Source organism: Salminus brasiliensis, chromosome 12, assembly GCF_030463535.1.
Source record: "Salminus brasiliensis chromosome 12, fSalBra1.hap2, whole genome shotgun sequence".
Taxonomy (NCBI): domain Eukaryota; kingdom Metazoa; phylum Chordata; class Actinopteri; order Characiformes; family Bryconidae; genus Salminus; species Salminus brasiliensis.
The window spans coordinates 32,028,437-32,049,276 of NC_132889.1; the positions used below are offsets into that span (position 1 = coordinate 32,028,437).

The window sequence follows — 20,840 nt, forward strand, 5'->3', positions numbered from 1 at the left end:
AAATAAATAAATAAATAAATAAATAAATAAATAAAAATAAAATATATAGAGAGAGTATGATTGAAGTGGTGGGTGTAGGCTAGCAAACATCCAGGGTGGTCAGGGTTCCCCAAAATGCCCCCATTTAAAAAGTGTGTGTGTCTGGGCCTGCACCCTGCACTAACCGCCTGCATGCGAATCGCGTGATACACTTGCACTTTGGACTGTCCACTTTCACACTGTTAATGTACCCTGTGTGTGTGTGTGCTTGTTTTTGTATATTTTCAATATACACAGCTGTTCTGAAGATGTTGGAAAATCAGAGAAGGTCAGTGTTGTTGGTGTCGGATCATTTTACATGATATACTGTGTTTTAAACTGTGTTTTTAATTTTATTACAAATTATAAAGCTCTTAAATAAAGGTGCATGTATTTGTTACTGTACACTGCACAGCGAAATGTGTCCTCTGCATTTTACCCATCTGTGGTAGTGAACACACACTAGTGAACTAGGGGCAGTGAGTACACACACACCCAGAGCGGTGGGCAGCCAACTCCAGCGCCCGGGGAGCAGAGAGGGTAAAGGGCCTTGCTCAAGGGCCCAACAGTGGCAGCTTGCCAAGCCCGGGAATCGAACTCACAACCCTGTTATCGATATCCCGGTGCTAAAATGAAAGTTTCACACTGATTTCAACAGTTTTAGTCTCTAGTGCAAATTCGAATGAAGAAGAAGCTACTTATCTGGGCAGTAAGTGTTTAATTTCCTCAGTAAAACACTGATATTAGAATAAACACTAATAACATTCATACAGAAAGTCGTGATTTTACATCACTGTGTTCATTAAAGCATCTCCAAAGCTCTCCTCATGGAGTCTAGTGTTATTTATAGTGATCATCCAACACCTGGTTTAGTAAATCAGAACTTAATGATGGTAAATCAGGTGAGCTGCTGCTGCTCCTGTTGATGGAATTGAACACATCCATGCTGTGCTGGCTGGACTGGGGCGTCCAGAAGAAACCTGGAACCAAGCTCTGTTTTTCAGACTAGCTCACAAAAACTCATGGGATATGCATTATATGTAAAATATTGAGTATTATAGATATCATTGTATGTAATAACTTTAACATTATGTTTAGGTACACATTATACACAACATAATCACATCCTGCCATTGTATTTAATCAGGTGTGTGTCTGTGGGAGTGTGGAAAAGGTCAATATAACCTGTGTGTGTAACAACAGGGTCATTGAACTACACTTTTGCCTATTTTAGCTCTTTGGAATTGATGCTTGTACAATGACCCACGTTTTTTTTTCTGTCCCAGCACAGAGTTCAACATATACTCACACTTACGGGAACTAATCCTGAGCCACACACACATTTCTACATTTCTACTAACAAACACGTTTATGGAGCATTGTGAAACTTCAGATAGGCCTCATTAACAGTGTGCAAGAGGACAAGTGGACAAGTGGACATAGACAACAAGTGGCACAGCTGGGACTCAAACATGCGAAATTCCCCATGTGCAAAGCAGTGTTTTTGTGGGTGTAAAGATTGCTAAAGTTAAAGCAGCATTATGTAGCAGTTTTACCTTTAAATAGCAGAATCATGTTGTTGCTCCACTAACTGAAACTGCAGGCCAGACTGCTACTGCACTAGAAAACTTTGAAGAAGCTGTACGAGAACTGTGTAATGCTGCGTATAATATTTGTCATATTTGTGTAAAACCCTGTAATGCTATTCTTTCACTTCTCCAAAATTGCATGTGTAAATCATTTCATTCAGGGGAGCTCAAAGCACGGTTTGTATTTACAGCTGTGGAGTAAAAGTGAATTACACTAGTTCTACTGCTAATTGCATTAAAGCAACATTATGTAGTATTTTTACCTCATCCCCTTTACACACTCCAGTCTTATAACACAGAATCTTTTAATATTATTCTAGCACCTCAGTCCACATGCTTCCTCCACCTTCAGTGGCATTTCTGTATCTCTCAGCTCTACATCTCTCATGCCTATATAAAGCATGCCCTTTAGTGGTGACTCAAAGTGGGAGTTACACTCTCTGACTGTAGGGGGAGCTCAGGAGCAAAAAATACCAATTCCCACATAATGCTGCTTTAAAGGAATGATCCACCAAATTGATCAAATTGACACAGTTTTTCACTATCCCTACTGAAGCCTACTTGGCAAGACCTTGATTTGATTTTTTAGTTAAAATAGTGCAAACCTAAAGGACTGCAGACAAACATGTATTTGCTGGTGGACTAAGGGGTATAATAAACTCTAAATTCATTCTTTAATGAACTGCTAAGCATGAAGATCATTACCCCGTACACGATGGAAGTTAACGTCTCATCAACTGGCTTAAGTTGATTATACGGTTCGCAGGCCAAAACCAGTCACCTTGATCAAACCTCCTCTACTTAGCAGGGTCTAATTAGGGCACCTAATTAGGGAAGTACAAGTAATCCAATCCTATACGTAACAGATACTGCAGGCCAGGAGTAACGTAACTCTTGTGGAACATGTGCATGTCTGTGTTCAACAGAGAGGCGGACAGAGAGAGTGATGGAACGTGATGGGAAATCGGTATGCATTTAAATGTGTATGGGATTTCTATATGAGTACGTTTTCCTTGATCAGCACTTTGTATTTTAGGCTTTATTTTAGGAAAGGACTGAACTCATGTAGTATAGCCCATTCATTCGGAAATGTGCACATTTCAATGGAATGAACTAAATGCACGACTTAACCGGGTTAGTGTACTGTACATAACCGGCTTAATGTGCATCCTAATGAAGAATTAAAGAGTTATCGTTGTTGATCTGAATGATATGAAGCTGCATGATGTGAGAAATTATATTTCTTGCTCCAGGGCTCCTCCTACAGTCATGAAGTGGAATTTGTCTTTTAAGCCACCCATAAATGGCATTCTTAGTGGATTTAATTGTTAACCATAATTTAATTTTGGCAGAAGGTCTGCGTCCCAACCTCCTCTTCCAGATCCTTTTACCTTTATATACTCCACTTTTCAGTCCAACTATGTGTTGAACAACGTTGCACCCTTCTCCTCCTTTTCTTTTACAAGCCAAAAAACTTCAGGGTCCACCTTAGAGAATGGTCAGCACCAGCAAACATGCATGTCTGTACAAGCTGAGAGATACAGAACTATCACTGAAAGTGAAAGAATCATGAGGTTTTAGATGTTGGATCATTGCTGTGAGGATTTGACCAAGTTTATGCAGAAGAGCATTAGCGTGGTCCGGTACTGATGTTGGGTGGTTAGTCCTGAGTCACAAACACCCTTCCAAACCATCCTAAAGATTTTAGATGGCGCTCCATCACTCCAAAAAACACAGTTCCACTGTTCCACAGCCCAGTGTTGGAGGGCCTTATACCCCTATAGCTGACTAGCAGGGGTAGTTCTAATAGCAGTGCTCTTCAATTGAGATTATACAAGCAGTGTGTGTGCAGTACAGTGTCATCAATTAGGGATACCCTAAAGTATTGGAGTTAAAATGGGCATCCAAATACTTATGAACATTTTAAATGTAGTGACTGTTTTCCTCAGTCCACCGCTAGCTTAGCAGTGCCTACTGTGTTCCATCATCAGACCTCAACCTAATGATAAAGAAACTTTTCTACAGTCTGTTCTCAAAGTACATACACTATATGGACAAAAGTATTGGGACACACACCTCATTCAATTTAAATTGCATTCAGTTACATTGCCACTGGTGTATAAGATAAGACATCTAGCCACGCAGTCTAGCCATGCACACAGTAGTAGCAGAATTGGGGGTTCAAAGGAGATCACTGGATTTCAGTGTGGTACTGTAAGATGATGCCACCATTGCACCATTGGTGAAATTTCTTCCCTCCTGGATATTCCACTGTCAACTGTGAGTGGTATTATTGAAAAGTGGAATCACAGAAAAGAGAACCACAGCAACTCAGACCACACAAAGCTACGAGTGCTGAGCTCAGAGCATAGTGCATCAAAGTCTCCAGCGCTCTGCTGACTCTATAACTGCAGAGCTCCAGTTAATAAAGGCCAATACTTTTGTCCATATAGTGTAAAATGTAAGCTTTGCAATCCTGTTCCCTCTTGCCGTCTAAACAATAAGGATTAGATGCCAAGAATTTATTCGGTCAGACCTTGGGCTGAGGTCAGTTTCAGAACGTTCTCATCCTTTAGACCACTCTGCACCAAATCTCTGAGCACAGCAAACCCATTATCAGTAAGCCAGATGGGAGGGCTATTAAACTGAAGAGTGCAGTAGAATGGGAGTAGAAGGACTTGTACTGTTTGGCTGCTTTAGGTCTGGACATGATCAACAAAGCAATGAAAATGCCAAGGTTAGAAAAGCAGGCCTTGCTGAGCAACCGTAGGGATTGTTTATGAGAGAGAGAGAGAGAGAGAGAGAGAGAGAGAGAGAGAGAGAGAGAGAGAGGGAGAGAGAGAGAGTAGGAAAGACAAATGTCACTGTTTGTCTTTTCTCCTGTCTCTGGCAAACTCAAAAGTGGTAGGAGGTGTAAACTGACCTTCTATTGTTTTGGCAGAGATCATTGCTATCTTCTCTCTTTATTTTCATGTCAGTTTCACAGGATCCTTTTACACTACAGTCATAAAAAGGAAGGTTCTTTAAGTGAAACCACAGAAGAACTGCCATTGATTCCCTGAAGAACCATGTTTGAAGAGATGTGTGAGTGTGAAGAGCCTTTACACTGAACTTTTACCTTAAACAAAGGTTCTTTAAACGGTTCTTTAAGGTTCTTCATACATGGCTCCTCAGGGAACGAGCGAAAGTAGTTCTTCTAATGTATGATTTAAATAACCATTTGTAGCACCTTTATTTTTAAAAGTGTAGCATGTACACATCTTTAGATCATATTACGTCACCTAATCAGTTGTGATTTCATACACTGATCAGCCATAACATTATCAGTACTGCCAGGTGAAGTGGTCAGTACCTACCAAAAGTGGTCCAAGAAAGTACAACCGGTGAACCAAGGTCATTGGTTACCTCAGGCTCATTGATGTGATCCATGGAGGACGCACCTCACAACTTACAGGACTTTTATGCTCTGCTGCTAAAACCTTACCACAGGACGCCTTCAGAGGTCTTGTGGAGTCCATGCCTCGAATGGCCAGATCTGTTGTGGCAGCATGAGGGGGACCTACTCAATATTAGGCAGCTGGTACCAATGTGATGGCTAATCAGTGAATATATTACATATGATTTTTTAAAATATTGATGATATTGATGGTAACACCAACAGCTAGGTCTCACTAGTCTAGTGACCATACATTGCCTCCAAAGGCAAAGGCATTTCTCACCATACGTTTCATACTTTTCAAGTGATAACACATTTATTATTTTTTATTTTTGTTATTTATTAATATGTTGAACATACAGTACTTCCCTTCAGTACTCTAATATTGACTATTGAGTACAGCTAATATTAACTACAGCCTACCAAAGAATGTAGATCATGTATATTTATAACTGATCGCTATGTGTCCTCAAACTTTTGACAGGCAGTGCACATGCATTTAAAAGAGAGTTTGCATAATTGTGCAAAGTGCAGTCTGTGCTTTATTTCTGTGTATCTGCCTGCTTGGCTGAGAAGATGAATTTGCTCATAGCTCTGATGTACTGGGACCCATCGAGTGCCATCAGTTTGAGGCTGCTCAGAGGCAGCAAGGCACTGTTAGTGTAGTACCGCAACAGTGGACATGGACACTGGATCACCTCGAGAAAGACCTGAGTGGAAGCCAAAAGGGGTAACCATTTAATTTTACATCAAACAGCTTGTATGAATAACAACACCAGATAGTCAAAATAAATGTAACTAGATGAACTGACAGATAATCTAAAAGGACAAAAGTATTGGGACATCTGCTCCCTGTTTGTCTCTCTGATTCTCCGCCCCCTGCTGAAGTGGAGTTTCTAACTGGGCCTTCCGATGCATTTGACTGAAAATTCTGACTGGTCCTGCTCCTGCATTTTCTCTCTGATGTCCCACCCCTAAGCTGAAAAGGAGCTTCAGCCCCCAGCTGGAATAGAGATTCTGACTGATGCTGCCGCAGAATTTGACCGTCTGTCCCTCTGTCATGACAGGCCAGTGTCAGTGTGGTTTACAGACTAGATGTGTTGAGATCCTGATTGAAGGCCTGATTAGAACCTCATCTGTGTCAGTTGTTAGAGCCTTTTTTTGGTACTATGGCTAAACATAAACATAAGCCAGTATTAGTGTCATCTGTGCTCACCTGGACGATGTCCTCAGTGTCCTGCGCTGCATTCTGGAACATTTCATGGCAGTGCTGCAGGTACATCTCATACAAGCTGCGTGTTTCTGCATCCACCTCTACAGAATCATCAGTGGACTCAGTCTTCATCAGATTCTTCAGGAAGTCTGTGTTCACTGGCCCACACTCTATCAGACTCACACTGCATCAAAGGGGGAAAAGCAAATGCATTTCAATGCTGTAATGATTAGTATAACTGAAAATGCAGGCTTATTATTCCATCATTAATTAAAGACCTACGATTCAGTGATAATTATAAATGGATTTGTGGAATTGTATAGTTATAAGGGCCCAACCAGACCCCCCTAAACTTTAAGTGAGTATACAAATGCAGCATAGATATGCAAAAGATAACTTACTAGATATCGAAGCTTTGTAGCAGAATAGCCAGACTCTCACAGGCACCCTCTATTGCAAACTTACTGGCACAGTACACCTCATTAAAGGGCAAACCTGAGGCACACACACACACATACACATACAAAATCATTAAGACTTATTTTTTCTGGTGTAAACTTCACTTATTCATCACTGGATGCCACTCAAGTGCTTCAAAGGATTCTTTAAGGATGGATGTCAATGTTTTAGGGTGCTCCCATGTCTGTGCTACCTTCTGGCTTTCACCTTTTAGTTAGGCTGTTATAGTCAGATCGACTGGAGTTCACATTATCTGTTCTCTAAAGAACTAATTATAAATCCAATCCAATTTCTTTACCTTTTTCAGATTAAATGACTGCCCACCTGTGCGGCCTGACACTGATGAAAGACTGACTGCCAGGCTCTTCAACTACCCAGATACTGGATTTCCGTAAAGCTGCTTTGAGACAACAACAGTTTGTCGATATGATATCATCTGATTTAGTGATGATAAAGAACTGCTTTACGTTCCATAAAGAGTTTGTAGTAGAGATAAGTGGAAGTTTAAATATCCTTGCAAAGGTTTAAAGAACCTTGTCTTTAAGTAAAAGTTATTTACCAGTTTAAATGTTCTTCACATTTACATTTATCTCTATTATAAACATGGTTCATAGTGGAACCAAAAGTGGTTCTTCTATGGCATCGCTTGAAGAACCCTGTACAGCACCTTTAGTTTTGTGTGGGCTACCCTGCACAAAACACAGTTTTCCAGCTTGGGGAGAGCTTGTTAATTAGCTGTTTAGTTGCGGGCACAGGGGTGCTTTACAACCAGCATTGAGAGATACAAGGAGTTTTCTCTCTCCATCACTGGCTCAGCAACACCCCCTGCTGTTCCACGTGCTACATCACCCCCCAAACTGAAAGCCTTGCCTTACTTCTGTCATTCATTTAAAACTCTATGATGCAAAACAAAGGAAAAATGACAGACTCTGCCCCCCCACACGCCCCCAACTGATCTCTCTTTTTCTCTCTGCCTTTAATTCCCCTTCTGTTTTTCACCTTGCAGCCCCCCCATGCTGCCCGTGACCAGGATGCGTCCATGTCTTCTCTTCTTCATGTCAGGTAGGAAGGTTTGGATGGTGCGGATGGTGCCCAGCAGGTTAACTTCCAGAATTCCTTGCATGGTGTCATCAGACTGGACCTCCAGTGGCCCCATCAAACCCACACCTGCATTACACACTAACAAAAAAAAAGACAAAGAGAAAGACAGAGAGAGATAGAGAGACATGCATGTACAGAGAGAAAGAGAATGTATACTTTCTCAATTTCTTAAATGTATGTATTAGTTGAATATATAAAATGCAAGTATGTAAAACAAACAGAAATAGAAATTGCATTAGTATATTTATAAAGGAGTATATATGTATAAACATGTTATTCCTAGTCATCATTAAGCTATTTTTATTGATCTATGTTTAACTAGCTCAAAAACTACTAGATACGATTTTGGAAAAAATAGTATCTGGTAGCTTAAGACTTTCAGACAGAACATACAGTAAACATTTATATCTATATACAGTTGTATACAGCAGGTTTGGGCACCCCTGGTCACATGATGTATTTTTTAATTTTCTTAATTTAAAAAGTGAACAAATCCTATACAGTAAACAAACCTAAATCTGAACTTTTTTTTGCCCATTTTAGAAAATCATGTCTATTGCGGAATTTAACATATTGGAAGATTGGATTTTAAGTGCTATTATTGTTGCACATAACACATGTATTTATTTTATTAATTTATTTGTAGACAAATAAACCATAATTATACTTGTAGAATGTGTAGAAACATCACCATAGAGGATGTGAACTGACTTACATTAAGAAAATCAAAACCACATGTAATTTGTTCAGGGGTGCCAAGACTTTCTGTATAGACTGGGTATATCTATCATCACTGTCACACAAAGTCATTGTATCTCCAAAACAGCAGCTTTACAGGAGAAGGAAAAAACGGTCCTATTCTATTGGCAGTACTTCTTTATAGGGACTAGACAAGCTGTGTATGTGCATTTGCACATTTGTGTCGGCAATAAGTGCAACTTAAAATAGATGCATGTATTCATTAGAAGGGGTGTCCACAAACATTTGGACATATAGAGCACAAGGCTTTTGTGCGACAGCAACAAGTGTAGTCTGAACAGGTAAAAGTAGTGATCACAGCATGTTGGTAGGTAACATATTACTTTTGGGAATGCAACAATTTCAGACCCTTGAATTTTGCCTCTCTCTTACCCAGTATGTCAACTCGGCCCTCGGTGATGCTTCTCTGGGCAGCGAGTATTGACTGTCGGTCAGTGATGTCCATCTGCAGAATGGCCATGGTGTCTTTACGGAGCCCCCTCACGCACTCCAACAAACGCTGCTGCTTATCCAGATTACGCATGGTGGCATATACTGAACATTCAGCAAATATAAAAATAAAGTATAATAAAGCCTTTCTATCATCCAGCACATCATTCAAGAACACATTTCAGTATAGAATCTTAACAGAGGTCAAAGGTTAGTAGTTTTAGCTTGACGGACGTCAAGTATTAGTCCCCAGTGTAAATGAGCGTGAGAGAGCTGCTGATCTGGGCAGTAAGTGTTTATTTCCTCAGTAAAACACTGATATTAGAATAAACACTAATAACATTCATACAGAAAGTCATGATTTTCCATCACTGTGTTCATTAAAACATCTCCAAAGCTCTCCTCATGGAGTGTAGTGTTATTTATAGTGATCATCCAACACCTGGTTTAGTAAATCAGAGCTTAATGATGGTAAATCAGGTGAGCTGCTGCTGATGATGATGGCATTGAACACGTCCACGCTGTGCTGGCTGGACTGTAGGGCGTCCAGGAGAAACCTGGAGGAACCAAGCTCTGTTCTTCAGACTAGCTCAGAAGATCTCAGCTACTTTCATCAGAATGAGAAGCTCTTGCTCCTTTTTACTGGATTAATGTTCACCTGCATCTGTTTTAATGAGATCTGGAGCTTCTACAGTAAAAACCCTCTTACTGCTGAGAGACATGGATTTAAATGATGCAATTACATGCCTAAAACCTCCGCACAGTACTGTTTATTGTTGATGTCATGCAAAACCCTTGTTTCTCCAGAACACCCCACATGACCTGCCTGATGCTCTGGAGATGTTCTGACCCAATGGTCTAGCCAGTACAGTTTGGTTCTTGTCAAAGTGTCTCAGATTCTGATGCTGGCCCATTTTCTCCTGCTTTAAACATCACATCACCTTCAAGAACTGACTGTTCACTTGTTGCCTAATATGTAGATCCCAACCTTTGACAGATGACACTGTAGATGAAGATCATCAATGTTATTCACTCCACCTGTCAGTGGTATTAATGTTATGGCTGATATAAAATATCTTTAAATGCCCTCCGATGTCTGATGATAATATGTTAGGGCAGGCTACATACATTATATACAGTATATACGTTACTATATAATTACACAACAGCAGCAAGTCATATGATAAGTGATTCCAAACAGACAGTGTAATACTGTGCCGTTTACCTTTGTATGCTTTAGATGGGAGAGATGCAAGGTGGACGGCTAGGCTGAGTCCGATCCCTGAGGAGCAGCCAGTAATGAGAACCACCTTCTGCTCCATCAGATACGCAGCTGAACTTTCAGTCTAGAGGGTCCCAGCGTGGAGGAGAGAGGAGAATGCAGACCTGAGGGTGGAGGTTAGACTCTGAACTGAGCTGATCTCTGTTGTGTCTTTTAGTCTCAGATATTCGGTGGGTGTGTTAGTCTTGCTTCCCATCACAAGGCCAACTGAATGCAAACAATCTCACTTTCTCACTAAACTGCCTGGGTAGTGCAACAGGTGCACCAAGACCACATAGACACACACACACACACACACACACGTACACCAAATACTCAATTGTACAGTTTTCATTTCTTAAAACAAAACAAAAAAAACTAAATATAATACACTGTATGTCCAAATGTTTGTGGACACATGCATTCAGATACTTTAAGCTGCATCCATTGCTGACACCGATGTCCAAACACATACACACAGCTTGTCTAGGCCTTGTAGAGAAGCACTGCCAATAGAATAGGACTCTATACTCTGGGTTCTATACTCTGAACCTACTGGCACCATGTTATTGGGCTAGAGGGGTATAAAGCATTGAGCCCTCAGCATTGAGCCGTGGAGCAGTGGAGGAACTGTGCTCTCTGGAATGGTGGATGAGGCCCCATCCAGTACTTTTGGGATGAGTTGGGGAGTTGGACATGAGGTTGGGTGGTGATCATCCAACATCTTTACCTCACTAACGCTCTTGTTGCTTAATGCAATCAAATCCTCACAGCAGATAGAGGTTTGACAGAGTCTTACAGAGGTTGGCCCCCAGGGTTGATTTGTATCTTAGGCACAAGATATTATCAGTAACCATAAGCCACTCTTTTTCTTCTCTAGCCCAAGTGGTTTCCCACAAGAGTTCATTATATGGCCTGTTCTTTTTTCCTTATACATGTTACCTCTAGGGCTAATTATTAGGAAGTATGGTCATGAAGCATTTCAATGGTATGCTGATGGCATACAGCTCAACCTTCCTATGAAACCTGATAACAGCTGTTCTGTATTGTTGGTCAAAAGATTGGACAGATGCTAAATTTCATTCAGTTATATGAATGTATATTGTATTTAGTCCCTCTCACCTTATCAGTAATGTCTCTAATAAACATTGGGCTCTATGTGTTAAGAAAGTACTGAAAAAACATTGCAAAGCTTAAATGTGCTAATTAACTGACTTACACAATACCTACAGTACATAAGCATTTCATAACAACAGACATAAACCTATATATTTATAAATACCATATTCCAACAGGTACCTGTTGTCATAAGGTAAAATGACAGTCCTAATACAACGGACCTAGGCCTTTTAGGCCTTTTTAGTTTTTATTTAGGCCAAATGTGTCCAAATGTTTGTGGGAAATCCTTTATAACAAATGCATTTAGCTACTTTAAGTTGCACCCATTGCTGACACAGATGTGCAAATGCACACACACAAAGCTTGTCCCTGTACAGAAGCACTGTCAATAGAATAGGACTGTCTGGAGCAGGTAAACATGAACCAATTGGCACCACACCTAAAGCCAGGCTTGGGCTAAAGGAGTATACAGCCACCCAGCATTGAGCGGTGGAGCAGTGGAACTGTGTTCTCTGGAAACACAGGTGCTCCATCCAATCCTTCTGGGATGGGTTGGGGATGAGGTGGGGTAGTGTTTCCAACATCCTGACCTCAGTAACACTCTTTTTACTCTGTACAATCAAATTCTCACTGCAGTGCTGCTCCAAAATATAGTGGAAAGCCTTCCCTGGACAGTAAAGACAGGTACTCCAACAAAATAAATAAAAAAAATGAATACCCTTGACTTTAGAAGTATGGGTCCAAATACTTTTGTCAACATAGTGTAAGTTTCATGTAGTCTCAGAAGAAATGCCTTTCAGTAAGTTTTATACAAACCCGAACTACTCTTGCTTTGTTCCTCAGATAAGAAGTTAAGAGCTAGGAAGGGAAAAGCAATGAACCAACCAGACCTCTGTCATTGGCCACTGTAGGGCCTATTAAAAGTACTCTTCTGGAAACTCTGCATGTTTGTTTTTTTTGTGCCATGAATAATTCCAATTGTAATGTGTATCTGATCATTCATGAATACCAAAGAATTACATTTCTGGGGGGAAAAATTGGGATGAGTTGTGGACAAGGTGGGGTGGTGATCACCCAACATCTTTGCCTCACTAATGCTTTTGTTGCAGTGCTCCAAAATGTTTTAGACAATCACTCCAACAAAAGCAGGGTACTTTCATAATACCCTTCATTTCAGAAGTAACAATGAATGAGCAGGTGTCCCAATACTTTTGTCCATGTAGTGTGTGTATATCTTCTCTGAAGTAAAAATATTCAATCCAGTAAGTCTCTCCAGAATGGTGCTGACGAGTGCAGTCAGAGGTGTTGTATGTTTTACGCTCGTGACAGAATATGAGCTGGTCTTAATGTGTATTTTCATAATCAGCAATTAGTAAAAATTCAGGTTTTGGAGCTATGCACAGTACTGATTCTGCCCCCCGAAGGTGACAAATGACTGGTTGCTTTTCACTGATTCAGGAAAGTGTACCATTCTTATGATATTTGATCTTAGCTCTGCTTGTGATTCAGTTTCCCACAGATTATTAATGGCTCTATTAGAACAGTGGGTGGGATTTCAAGAGGTTGGCCCCCCGGGATTGATTCGTAATACGTATCCATGTCCGTCATGACTACCAAAGAATTAAACTGCAGTGCAGAAACATGCCATTTGACAGCTTTGTGTGTAAAATATTAATCATTATATTGTTATAAAACATGCAGTTTTTTGCAATTCCCTTTTTTTTCCTGAACATTAAACAAAACGTATGAAAAAAACACATTGACAAATTTTTCATATTATATATTTTTAAAAACTTTATTAGAAACAAATATAACAGAATAAATCTTATTTACATTCATATATACATGAAAGATATGTTCAGCTTATTTTCTTTTATAATTGGTCAAATCTTACAATAGTAAATTTCTCACATTTCATTTACAGTCTATGAGGTACAAGTAAACAGGTTTGGCACGAAACAGTTTCTACTGAGGAGTCTAATCTTGAAAGAACACATTGATTATAATTTCATTTCTATATTAATTATTAACAGTAGGTTCTTCTTTCTAATCCACCTCTTCAATAGTGGGACCTTGAGAACTGGCGCCAGAGCTGGACCGTGCCTGAGCTCCACATCCTCCAGCAGGCATCCCTCCCTGGTACAGCTTAGTGATGATGGGGTTGCACACTTTCTCCAGCTCCTTCAGCTGATGCTCAAACTCCTCCTTATCAGCCAGCTGGTTGTTCTCCAGCCAGGAAACGGCCTGGTTGCACTTCTCAATCACCTTCTTCTTGTCCTCTTCACTGATCTTGCCTTTCATGTTCTCATCTTCCACACTGTTCTTCATGTTGAAGGCGTACGACTCCAGGGAGTTCTTGGCAGCGATCTTCTCTCTCTGGAGGTCGTCCTCTGCTTTGTACTTGTCTGCTTCCTGCACCATCCTCTCGATCTCCTCCTTGCTCAGTCTGCCCTTGTCGTTGGTGATGGTGATCTTGTTCTGTTTGCCGGTGCTTTTGTCCGCCGCAGACACGTTCAGAATGCCGTTGGCGTCGATGTCAAAGGTCACCTCGATCTGAGGGACTCCGCGCGGTGCAGGCGGGATGCCCGTCAGGTCAAACTTCCCCAGCAGGTTGTTGTCTTTTGTCATGGCTCTCTCACCTTCAAACACTTGGATGAGAACACCAGGCTGGTTGTCTGCGTACGTGCTGAAGATCTGGGTCTGCTTGGTGGGGATGGTGGTGTTGCGTTTGATGAGAGCGGTCATCACTCCTCCTGCAGTCTCGATGCCCAGGGACAGTGGGGCCACATCCAGCAGCAGCAGGTCTTGGACATTTCCAGAGGTGTCCCCCATCAGGATGGCAGCCTGGACCGCGGCACCGTAAGCTACTGCCTCGTCTGGGTTGATGCTTTTGTTCAGGTCTCGGCCGTTGAAGAAATCCTGCAGAAGTTTCTGGATCTTGGGGATTCTTGTAGACCCGCCAACCAGGACAATTTCATGGACCTGGGATTTGTCCATCTTGGCATCTCTCAGGGCTTTCTCCACTGGCTCCAGGGTTCCCCTGAACAGGTCTGAGCACATCTCCTCAAATCTTGCTCTGGTGATGGAGGTGTAAAAGTCTACACCCTCATACAGGGAGTCGATCTCAATGCTGGCCTGAGAGCTGGAGGACAGGGTTCTCTTGGCTCTCTCACAGGCGGTGCGAAGCCTCCTCAGCGCCCGCTTGTTCTGGCTGATGTCCTTCTTGTGCTTCCTCTTGAATTCCTCCACAAAGTGATTGACCATGCGGTTGTCAAAGTCCTCCCCACCCAGGTGAGTGTCTCCTGCTGTGGCTTTCACCTCAAAGATCCCGTCTTCAATGGTCAGGATGGACACATCGAAGGTGCCACCTCCCAGATCAAAGATCAGGACGTTGCGCTCTCCCTTCTTGCCCTTGTCCAGGCCGTAAGCGATCGCTGCAGCTGTGGGCTCATTGATGATTCTCAGGACGTTGAGTCCAGCAATCACTCCGGCATCTTTGGTGGCCTGCCTCTGAGAGTCGTTGAAGTAAGCAGGTACAGTAATAACAGCATTTGTCACCTTCTGGCCCAGGTAGGCTTCTGCAATTTCCTTCATCTTCACCAGAACCATGGAGGAGATCTCTTCAGGGTAAAAGGACTTCTGCTCTCCTTTGTACTCAACCTGGACCTTTGGCTTGCCTCCGTCACTGACCACCTGGAAGGGCCAGTGCTTCATGTCGGACTGAACCACAGGATCGTCAAACTTGCGGCCGATCAGCCTCTTGGCATCGAACACGGTGTTGTTGGGGTTCATGGCCACTTGGTTTTTTGCAGCATCTCCAATGAGCCTCTCTGTGTCTGTGAAGGCCACATAGCTGGGGGTGGTCCTGTTTCCCTGGTCGTTAGCAATGATCTCCACCTTTCCATGCTGGAACACTCCTACACAGGAGTAGGTCGTGCCCAGGTCAATGCCGATAGCCACTCCTTTAGCAGATGACATCTTGATTGGTTGTTGTGTGAGGTATGTGAAAAAAACAAACACACACAGAAACACCGGCAAACATTAATGGAAATGCAATAGGTAGAACATCTGCAATGACATACTATAGCTCGAACCTTTACTTCATTTTGGACCTGTTTTAACCTCTGTTTTAGTACCTAATAAGAAGAAGAACAACTAAGACAGTACTGTAATGCTACACTTATGTTTTGGTAATGGTAAGATATACATAAGGTCAAAGCATATATACACATATACATATAGTGAAGTTCAATGAGGTCAGCAGCCAAACTTTTGTTTATCTACAGCCTGTATAGACCAAAAGATCAATAACTTTACTGACCAACAGCAGTATTGTCTTACTTTTTACTGAATTTCTATCCATGTGATTATTAAATGTTATGTTTTACAGAATATGGGAATTTGCTGCCTAGATAAACAGTCTTACATTTTTTTTATTTTATTTAATTTCATTTTAGAAAATTGCACAGAACTATATAAGATAAATGTAGCTTTACAGATGCTGATATATAAACCCTGACCATTCACTAGCTGGTTAATGACAGCATGGCATGAGTGTCCCAGCACGGCATGAGTGTCCCAGCACGGCATGGGTGTCCCAGCACGGCATGGGTGTCCCAGCACGGCATGGGTGTCCCGACTGTAAAGAGTGGCAAACTCCGGCACAGAAAGATCAAAGAAAATACTCACAGTTTCCGGAGCTCCGAAAAGCGTGTAGATGAAGACTTGCTGTTGTTGAACTTGCTGCTCGGCTCCTCTCAGTTGGTTGAGGACTCGCTGATCTCCAGCCCTGCTCCCCGCAGGCGAGCTTTATAAACACCCGCGGACGCAGCCGGTCTCTTCTACACTGTTCTCGGCGTTTCTGCAAAGCGCCTGCGGAACTGACCAATCAGAGGAGAGGTGACCTAACACTCAGGACCGTACCACTTGAGCACAGGGGGGGGGGCAGTCTAGACTGTTCACGATGTTTCCACTGTCTTCTCGACGCCCTACAGGACCACCCAAGCTCATATGTAGATAAAACACATTTTATAGTCAAATTAAAATATAAATAAATAAGCGGTTCATTTATTGCAACGCATTTTAACTGCTTTGTGTTCATTTTGGTTTGTGTTAATGCTAAACTGTATTAGGCAACAAAAATAAAATATATAACTATGGATGATTGTGGTACTTTTAGATAAATAGATAGATAGACTGATATATAGATAATATCAGTGCTCTATTTCATTCAGAATATCATTACATTACATATACATGCGACTTAATGGGCAGCAAGTATTAACGTCATTAATCATGCAAAGCCTTTATTTTTCCATATCTTATTTTTTTATAGCAGATATAATGTGGATTATACATTAAAATGTTATTATTATTTTTAAAAAAGATATCTGATAGTGTGGCGTGACCACAAAACACTTTCAGAAAGCAAACCAGCTATAATAAATGCTGTAATTATATATACAAAATCTTAATGATGTATTAAACCTTATAATTAAAGACATTGTGCATTGTGTTTTCTCACGTTCAGCCTCACATTAACGTACAGCAACATCGCTGAATACCCGAGAAAACGCTGAAGGGCTCCCTGAGGGGTGTATGTGGTACGTTCCTGTCCGAGGTGGGCGTGGCAGCGTTGGCCGCTCACTCCTGATTGGTCAGATTCACAGGCTGTTTGGAGAAACGCTGAGAACAGTGTGGAAGGGACTGGTTGAGTCCACTGGTGCTTAAAAAGCTCGCCTGAGATCAGCCAGCTCTGCACAGACTCAGAGAGGATCAGCTTTGACAGCAAGGCTTTATTCACACACTTACCGGATCTTTTATTAACTGTAAGTTTTTTTTGTAGGTTTTTCTTAGTGTGATGAGACAGTGATCAGTCTTGTGAATACAAATAAGCCTAAAACTACAACATTATCTCTAACCATTGTTGTACATTTCCACATATCAAACTTAATCAGCCTCTTGTGTGTGTATTTATAGGCTCCAGAAAACAATCAAGATGTCATCTGCGAAAGGAGTGGCTATCGGCATTGACCTGGGCACGACCTACTCCTGTGTAGGAGTGTTCCAGCATGGAAAGGTGGAGATCATTGCTAACGACCAGGGAAACAGGACCACCCCCAGCTATGTGGCCTTCACAGACACAGAGAGGCTCATTGGAGATGCTGCAAAAAACCAAGTGGCCATGAACCCCAACAACACCGTGTTCGATGCCAAGAGGCTGATCGGCCGCAAGTTTGACGATCCCGTGGTTCAGTCCGACATGAAGCACTGGCCCTTCCAGGTGGTCAGTGACGGAGGCAAGCCAAAGGTTCAGGTTGAGTACAAAGGAGAGCAGAAGTCCTTTTACCCTGAAGAGATCTCCTCCATGGTTCTGGTGAAGATGAAGGAAATTGCAGAAGCCTACCTGGGCCAGAAGGTGACAAATGCTGTTATTACTGTACCTGCTTACTTCAACGACTCTCAGAGGCAGGCCACCAAAGATGCCGGAGTGATTGCTGGACTCAACGTCCTGAGAATCATCAATGAGCCCACAGCTGCAGCGATCGCTTACGGCCTGGACAAGGGCAAGAAGGGAGAGCGCAACATCCTGATCTTTGATCTGGGAGGTGGGACCTTCGATGTGTCCATCCTGACCATTGAAGATGGGATCTTTGAGGTGAAAGCCACAGCAGGAGACACTCACCTGGGTGGGGAGGACTTTGACAACCGCCTGGTCAATCACTTTGTGGAGGAATTCAAGAGGAAGCACAAGAAGGACATCAGCCAGAACAAGCGGGCGCTGAGGAGGCTTCGCACCGCCTGTGAGAGAGCCAAGAGAACCCTGTCCTCCAGCTCTCAGGCCAGCATTGAGATCGACTCCCTGTATGAGGGTGTAGACTTTTACACCTCCATCACCAGAGCAAGATTTGAGGAGATGTGCTCAGACCTGTTCAGGGGAACCCTGGAGCCAGTGGAGAAAGCCCTGAGAGATGCCAAGATGGACAAATCCCAGGTCCATGAAATTGTCCTGGTTGGCGGGTCTACAAGAATCCCCAAGATCCAGAAACTTCTGCAGGATTTCTTCAACGGCCGAGACCTGAACAAAAGCATCAACCCAGACGAGGCAGTAGCTTACGGTGCCGCGGTCCAGGCTGCCATCCTGATGGGGGACACCTCTGGAAATGTCCAAGACCTGCTGCTGCTGGATGTGGCCCCACTGTCCCTGGGCATCGAGACTGCAGGAGGAGTGATGACTGCTCTCATCAAACGCAACACCACCATCCCCACCAAGCAGACCCAGATCTTCAGCACGTACGCAGACAACCAGCCTGGTGTTCTCATCCAAGTGTTTGAAGGTGAGAGAGCCATGACAAAAGACAACAACCTGCTGGGGAAGTTTGACCTGACGGGCATCCCGCCTGCACCGCGCGGAGTCCCTCAGATCGAGGTGACCTTTGACATCGACGCCAACGGCATTCTGAACGTGTCCGCGGTGGACAAAAGCACCGGCAAACAGAACAAGATCACCATCACCAACGACAAGGGCAGACTGAGCAAGGAAGAGATCGAGAGGATGGTGCAGGAAGCAGACAGGTACAAAGCAGAGGACGACCTCCAGAGAGAGAAGATCGCTGCCAAGAACTCCCTGGAGTCGTACGCCTTCAACATGAAGAACAGTGTGGAAGATGAGAACATGAAAGGCAAGATCAGTGAAGAGGACAAGAAGAAGGTGATTGAGAAGTGCAACCAGGCCGTTTCCTGGCTGGAGATCAACCAGCTGGCTGATAAGGAGGAGTTTGAGCATCAGCTGAAGGAGCTGGAGAAAGTGTGCAACCCCATCATCTCTAAGCTGTACCAGGGAGGGATGCCTGCTGGAGGATGTGGAGCTCAGGCACGGTCCAGCTCGGGGTCCAGTGCTCAGGGGCCAACTATTGAAGAGGTGGATTAGTAAAGTGAACTCATCCTGTGAGCTCAGTCTTCTTTGTGTCGCCTCAGGAACTGTATTTGTGCCAAAAACTGATAAAATGGACCTTTTTTATGTTAATAAGAGTTAGAACATTCCACAGCATGGGGAACTTAAGCTCAGCACACTGTTTAATGACTGTTTAAAATGTGTAAATCTTGTGAATATAGTTTATGTTTGTAAGTGTTTATGATGAATAAATATTTAATGAACAAAAGCAGCAGGTGTTTCTCTTCTTTTAAATCTGCATGAACTAATGATAGATATTCTAATGGGAGAATCTCCAAGATAGTAGATCTACAGTAGTTTCATTTACCCTGAAAAATCCAGAATACAGAGAATAAACCATAAAGGAATGAAGATAAAGATATGATGGAAAAATATGAGACAAGTGAGAAGGACAAACTGAAAGCATTGGCCAGCAGGGGTCAGTGTTTATCAACTGCAGAACTGAGGGATCTGAAAAGGAGGTGTATTAAAGGGAACAGTAATGATGTATAACAGTGTCTCAAGCTATAGAGTACCTGTCCAATACTACTCAGATATGATGTATTACTTTATACAACATAGTTCAACAGTATTGATCATGTGCACCGTAGAGAGGCTTAGATATCTTTGTAGTCAAGTTTCCTTTAATGAATCAACTGCTAATAATTTTTGATAATGTATTAATAATCTACATGTAACATGTATGATCTACAATAGACTACATATCCCAAAGTAAGCAGACCCCACTTCTAATTGGTGAATACAGGTGTTTTAAGGTGCACTCACCACTGAACACATACGGTTTGTACAGTTTAAAATCTGTGCCCTACACCATTAAGCCCTTCATCTGATGAGCTGTCCTTGATTTACACAATCTCAAAACTTAAGTGTCTCTATCCTACCAGAAAACATTGCCCTGTCATCACATAGTAAGGAGACCTTTGAGAAAGCAGTACTTAAACTATAGTGAGCACCTAAGTTTGTTATATGTGATTGAAAAGGTGCCAGAATCAATCCACCCTAGCTCTCATGCTAACACATAGGCCAGTATTTCTCAACCCTGGGCCTGAAGTCACACAGCCCTGCACTTTTTAGTGCTTTCCCTGCTCCCAACTCCCCTGATCCAACTGATCACCACACACACATCCATCCAATAAATTATTTATTATTATAGATAGATAGATAGATAGATAGATAGATAGATAGACAGACAGACAGACAGACAGACACGCAGATAGATAGATAGATAGATAGATAGATAGGTAGATAGATAGATAGACAGATAGACAGATGGATGGATGGATGGATGGATGGATGGATAGATAGATAGATAGATAGATAGATAGATAGATAGATAGATAGACAGACAGACAGACAGACAGATAGACAGATAGATAAATAGATAGATAGATAGATAGATAGATAGACAGACAGACAGACAGACAGATATATAGATAGATAGATAGATAGATAGATAAAATAATTAATATAGAAATACATAATATAAACAAAAGCATCCTAAA

At 42.2% G+C, this 20,840-nt stretch overlaps 3 protein-coding genes across 3 annotated transcripts; 1 reads left to right on the plus strand and 2 right to left on the minus strand.

Moving 5' to 3' along the window:
- Positions 1–5,585: 5,585 nt before the first annotated feature.
- hsd17b1 (hydroxysteroid (17-beta) dehydrogenase 1) lies at positions 5,586–10,326 on the minus strand. The gene is made up of 6 exons (XM_072693893.1): positions 10,230–10,326; positions 8,948–9,109; positions 7,715–7,894; positions 6,658–6,751; positions 6,260–6,440; positions 5,586–5,753 (listed from the first exon to the last, which is right to left on the minus strand). The coding sequence occupies exons 1-6, from the start codon at positions 10,324–10,326 to the stop codon at positions 5,586–5,588; spliced, it is 882 nt and encodes a 293-aa protein (XP_072549994.1).
- A 2,928-nt stretch (positions 10,327–13,254) lies between these two features.
- Positions 13,255–16,108, minus strand: LOC140573561 (heat shock 70 kDa protein-like). The gene is made up of 2 exons (XM_072693002.1): positions 16,074–16,108; positions 13,255–15,362 (listed from the first exon to the last, which is right to left on the minus strand). Exon 2 carries the CDS (start codon positions 15,360–15,362, stop codon positions 13,431–13,433), a length of 1,932 nt encoding a protein of 643 aa, XP_072549103.1. The 5' UTR covers positions 16,074–16,108; the 3' UTR covers positions 13,255–13,430.
- Positions 16,109–17,132: 1,024 nt separating this feature from the next.
- On the plus strand, positions 17,133–19,370 carry LOC140573637 (heat shock 70 kDa protein-like). The gene is made up of 2 exons (XM_072693096.1): positions 17,133–17,212; positions 17,364–19,370. The coding sequence occupies exon 2, from the start codon at positions 17,383–17,385 to the stop codon at positions 19,312–19,314; it is 1,932 nt and encodes a 643-aa protein (XP_072549197.1). The 5' UTR covers positions 17,133–17,212; positions 17,364–17,382; the 3' UTR covers positions 19,315–19,370.
- Positions 19,371–20,840: the final 1,470 nt, after the last annotated feature.

Bases quoted from the DNA above. Each gene is read 5' to 3' on its own strand.
- LOC140573637 (XM_072693096.1), top strand. From the start codon at position 17,383: ATGTCATCTGCGAAAGGAGTGGCTATCGGCATTGACCTGGGCACGACC.
- hsd17b1 (XM_072693893.1), bottom strand. From the start codon at position 10,326: ATGGAGCAGAAGGTGGTTCTCATTACTGGCTGCTCCTCAGGGATCGGA. The intron at 7,895-8,947 runs GTAAGAGAGAGG...TTTTTTTGTTAG, and splicing joins GGGCCGAGTTGACATACTGG to TGTGTAATGCAGGTGTGGGT. The intron at 5,754-6,259 runs GTGAGCACAGAT...GCTTCCACTCAG, and splicing joins ACACTGAGGACATCGTCCAG to GTCTTTCTCGAGGTGATCCA.
- LOC140573561 (XM_072693002.1), bottom strand. From the start codon at position 15,362: ATGTCATCTGCTAAAGGAGTGGCTATCGGCATTGACCTGGGCACGACC.